General features: G+C 41.5%; 1 protein-coding gene across 3 annotated transcripts; it reads right to left on the bottom strand.

The window, feature by feature from the left end:
- Positions 1-410: 410 nt before the first annotated feature.
- Positions 411-1,981, bottom strand: LOC107091541 (zinc finger protein 648-like). 3 transcript variants are annotated; one of them, XM_015385525.1, is made up of 3 exons: positions 1,940-1,969; positions 1,761-1,808; positions 411-1,600 (listed from the first exon to the last, which is right to left on the bottom strand). In XM_015385525.1, exon 3 carries the CDS (start codon positions 1,539-1,541, stop codon positions 519-521), a length of 1,023 nt encoding a protein of 340 aa, XP_015241011.1. In that variant the 5' UTR covers positions 1,542-1,600; positions 1,761-1,808; positions 1,940-1,969; the 3' UTR covers positions 411-518. The 3 variants fall into 3 exon arrangements, with proteins under 3 accessions (XP_015241011.1, XP_015241009.1, XP_015241010.1); XM_015385523.1 differs by having other exon boundaries at positions 411-1,808; positions 1,940-1,981; XM_015385524.1 differs by lacking the exon at positions 1,940-1,969 and having other exon boundaries at positions 1,719-1,808.
- Positions 1,982-3,265: the final 1,284 nt, after the last annotated feature.

Genomic DNA, 3,265 nt, shown 5'->3' with positions numbered 1-3,265 from the left:
AATTAATCAGTAAAATATCAACAAAAAGGAAGGATCCTGTCAAAGTCTAGTTTCTAACCAGCTTCAGATGCTGAACTCTTCACCAGTCCCTTGATGGCAGTGAAAATACTCCATAAAAACAGGAATTATGCTGTGAGACATTATTGGCAGACACACAAAACTATGTGAAGAAAAAACAAAAAAAGGCCTTGAATTCCTCCACAGCAATAAAAAAAAGACTAATTGATGGTCCAGTAGTGGCTTTTGCTCCCAGATTGGTTTCATTTCTGCATAATAAATGTAATATTAACAGTTTATTCTAAATTATAAATTCAGCTATCATTTCAAAAATGTCTTGTTATAGTGACTAGAGTTATCTTTAATTTAAAGGAAGAAGGCAAAACGAAAAGAAGCTGTGTTCCATCCACTGGAACCTTTAAAAACAATTCAATCTTACAATGCCAATCTGAGGTCAGCCAACATCCAGCAACGATTCTGACCCAGGGGTCAACACAAATAACAGCGTCTGTCAATCGGGGTCACAGTTTTTCCTCTTTGTGTTCCATCACATGCTGTTCAAGTTTTGCGGCACACTGGAAAGATTTGTCGCACTCTACGCAGACAAAGATCCTCCCAGCGCACGCTTGCTCTTGGTGGAGCTTCAGCTGTGTGACCTGGCTGAAGTTCTTGCTGCAGCCGGTGCAGCTGTGTGGCTTCTGGTTGTTGTGAATGAATTGGTGGCGTACCAGGCGGGAAGCCATGGCAAATGCCACACCGCACTCCCCACACTTGTGAGGCCGGACTCCGCTGTGGATGGCTTTGTGCTCTGTCAGGTTGGAGGATTTCGTGAAACACTTGGAGCACACGGAGCAAACAAACGGACGTACTCCCATGTGGATTTTCTGGTGCTCCACCATGCGGCTGGCCAGAGCGAAGGTTTTCCCACAGTCGGGACAGGAGAAGGGTCTTTCCCCGAGATGCTTCCTCTCGTGGCGTTTCAGGGAGAGAGGTTTGTTGAAGGTCTTGCCACAGTGTGTGCATGGGAAAGGCTTGTTGTTGGTGTGCATGTTCCGCTCATGCTTTCGCAGATCAGAGGAGCGGATAAAATCCTTTCCGCAGGTTTCACAGATGTACGGTTTCTCGCCCGTGTGTGTGCGGATGTGCTTGCGGTAATCCGAGGACCAGATGTACGTTTTGTCACAGAAGGGACAGCCGTATGGTCTTTCCCCAGTGTGCAAACGCTTGTGCTGCTGCAGCGTACCCTGATGTGAGTAAGCCTTTCCACATATGTCACACACATGTGGCTTAAGGCCAGAGTGAGTTTGTAAGTGGCTCTGGAGGTTGCAGAACTTTTTGAAAGCCCAGTGGCAGCGAGTGCATTTGAAGGGACGCTCCTCAATGTTCAATGGACTCCGTCTTTTCATGGCAGCCAAAAGTCGTGGGACTTTTTCATCTTTACGTTTTTTAGGTGAATTATTTGCTGAGGGGCTTTTTCTGAGTCCTCCTTTGGTCACAGTATGTATTGAACATGGTGACATGGATCCACTGTGGACTTGCTTCATGGGGACTTCTACCTCTTCCTCTGATGAAAGCTCAGCAAACCTCTCCACAAGAGACCAGTCTGGTGTTTGAGGATTGAGATAAAGAACTCCATTTTCAAAGCTCTCAGCAAGCAAGTCTTCATCAGTACATGCAGTCCCGAATGAAGTTTGGCTCTTCAGATTGTCAGAGTTACTCACATTATGTCCATCAGATAGAGAATGAGTGACACAGATTCTTACTTGAGGTTTCTTTTTACTTCTTTTCCCAGCAACTGTCCCTTTAGACATCTGTAGGATCAGGAAAAAACACCCTTTAACAGAATGACATCTAATATCAAAAGCTTAATATAAATGTACGATTCATTGTAATCAAAATGGATATATGTTTACATCATTTTTAAAGGCTGAACATGTCTTACAGTGCGTTCTCACTCCAAGCAGGCCAGGTCCCAGAGATGCCACAGACACTCTAGCTCAGGGTCTTGAATAACTCTGGGAAAGATGTCCTTACGGGCGGAGTTTGGCAGCAGTCGTCTCTGGGTCAGCATCTATCCTGCAAGTCAGCAGCAACGGGGATATCTTCACAGCCAGGCCCCCCTTACCTCCCACTGACCTGGTTAACCAGCTGTTTGCAAAGGTTGTAAACTAAGTTACACACACAGTCAAACTGAGCGAAATTGAACGTACAGAGAGGCTTTCTTGAGTTTATGGTTGAAAGTGTTTGAACTTGTGACTTTTGGATTATTCACTGCTATTTTAAAACTTGCCCAAAGTGTAAATTAGAAATATGAATAGCTTTTTTTCTGGCTGCACATTTTACTGTCAGCCACTCAGGCCAGTATTTAATATTTAATTTAATTAATTATTAAATACTAAAGCTAATTGAACTTTAATTAGTTTAGTTAGCTGGTTAGATTTTTCCAAAGACTACACTGAATCCACTTCAGAACTACATTAAATCTGTATTTAATATTAGAAGAAAATGTCATGGAAAAGTAAACAGTATAAAATAATAACTTAAGAATTGGAGAATTGGAACATTTTAAGCTTTTAGGGACCAGTTCTGAGGTAACCTTGTGAAAGTTGTCTAACTTTCAGTCAGCGGATTGTAACATTTGTGTCTTTCATAGTCAAACTTTCAGATCTGGAAACATGAAACCCCTGGACAATAGGTCAAGTGTCAACTATAAATCTTCATTGCCTCAGGAGTGCACAGAGACAAAAATATCAAATGTTTGTGTGAATAAAAAAAAAAAAGCCTTGAAGATGCTGGTTTTGAGGCAAACAGATATAATGGTTCTGGTAAGTTTATGGCAGAACTCTTTGTCCCAACTGAAAAACCATTTATACCTACAGATTTTTTTTTTCCAGGTTAAGGGAAGCTCTAGGGGGCGCTGTTGAGTCGCTCTGTCAAACTAGATGCTCAGTCTACCTTCAGGAAATGATGTACATCACAATAATAGCTCATATTAATACAGAAGAGGATTAGGGAAAAAAAAACAAAAGTTAACTGATTTTTAAATTTTATTTCAGTTAGTATGGGAAAAAAGTCAGAATTCTGACTTTAATCTCAGAATTCTGACTTTTTTTCTCAGAATTCTGACTTTTTTCTCAATTCTGACTTTTTTTTCTCCAGAATTCTGACTTTAATCTCTGAATTTTGGAGCTTAATGTAGATGGGCATCATGAAGGCAGAGATGTGGAGCACTCAGCTTCACTGACAAAGATGTGAGTTGTTTGAGGTG

Source organism: Cyprinodon variegatus, unplaced genomic scaffold, assembly GCF_000732505.1.
Source record: "Cyprinodon variegatus isolate N-32 unplaced genomic scaffold, C_variegatus-1.0 Scaffold342, whole genome shotgun sequence".
Lineage (NCBI taxonomy): Eukaryota > Metazoa > Chordata > Actinopteri > Cyprinodontiformes > Cyprinodontidae > Cyprinodon > Cyprinodon variegatus.
This window is presented reverse-complemented; position numbering and strand designations above follow the sequence as displayed.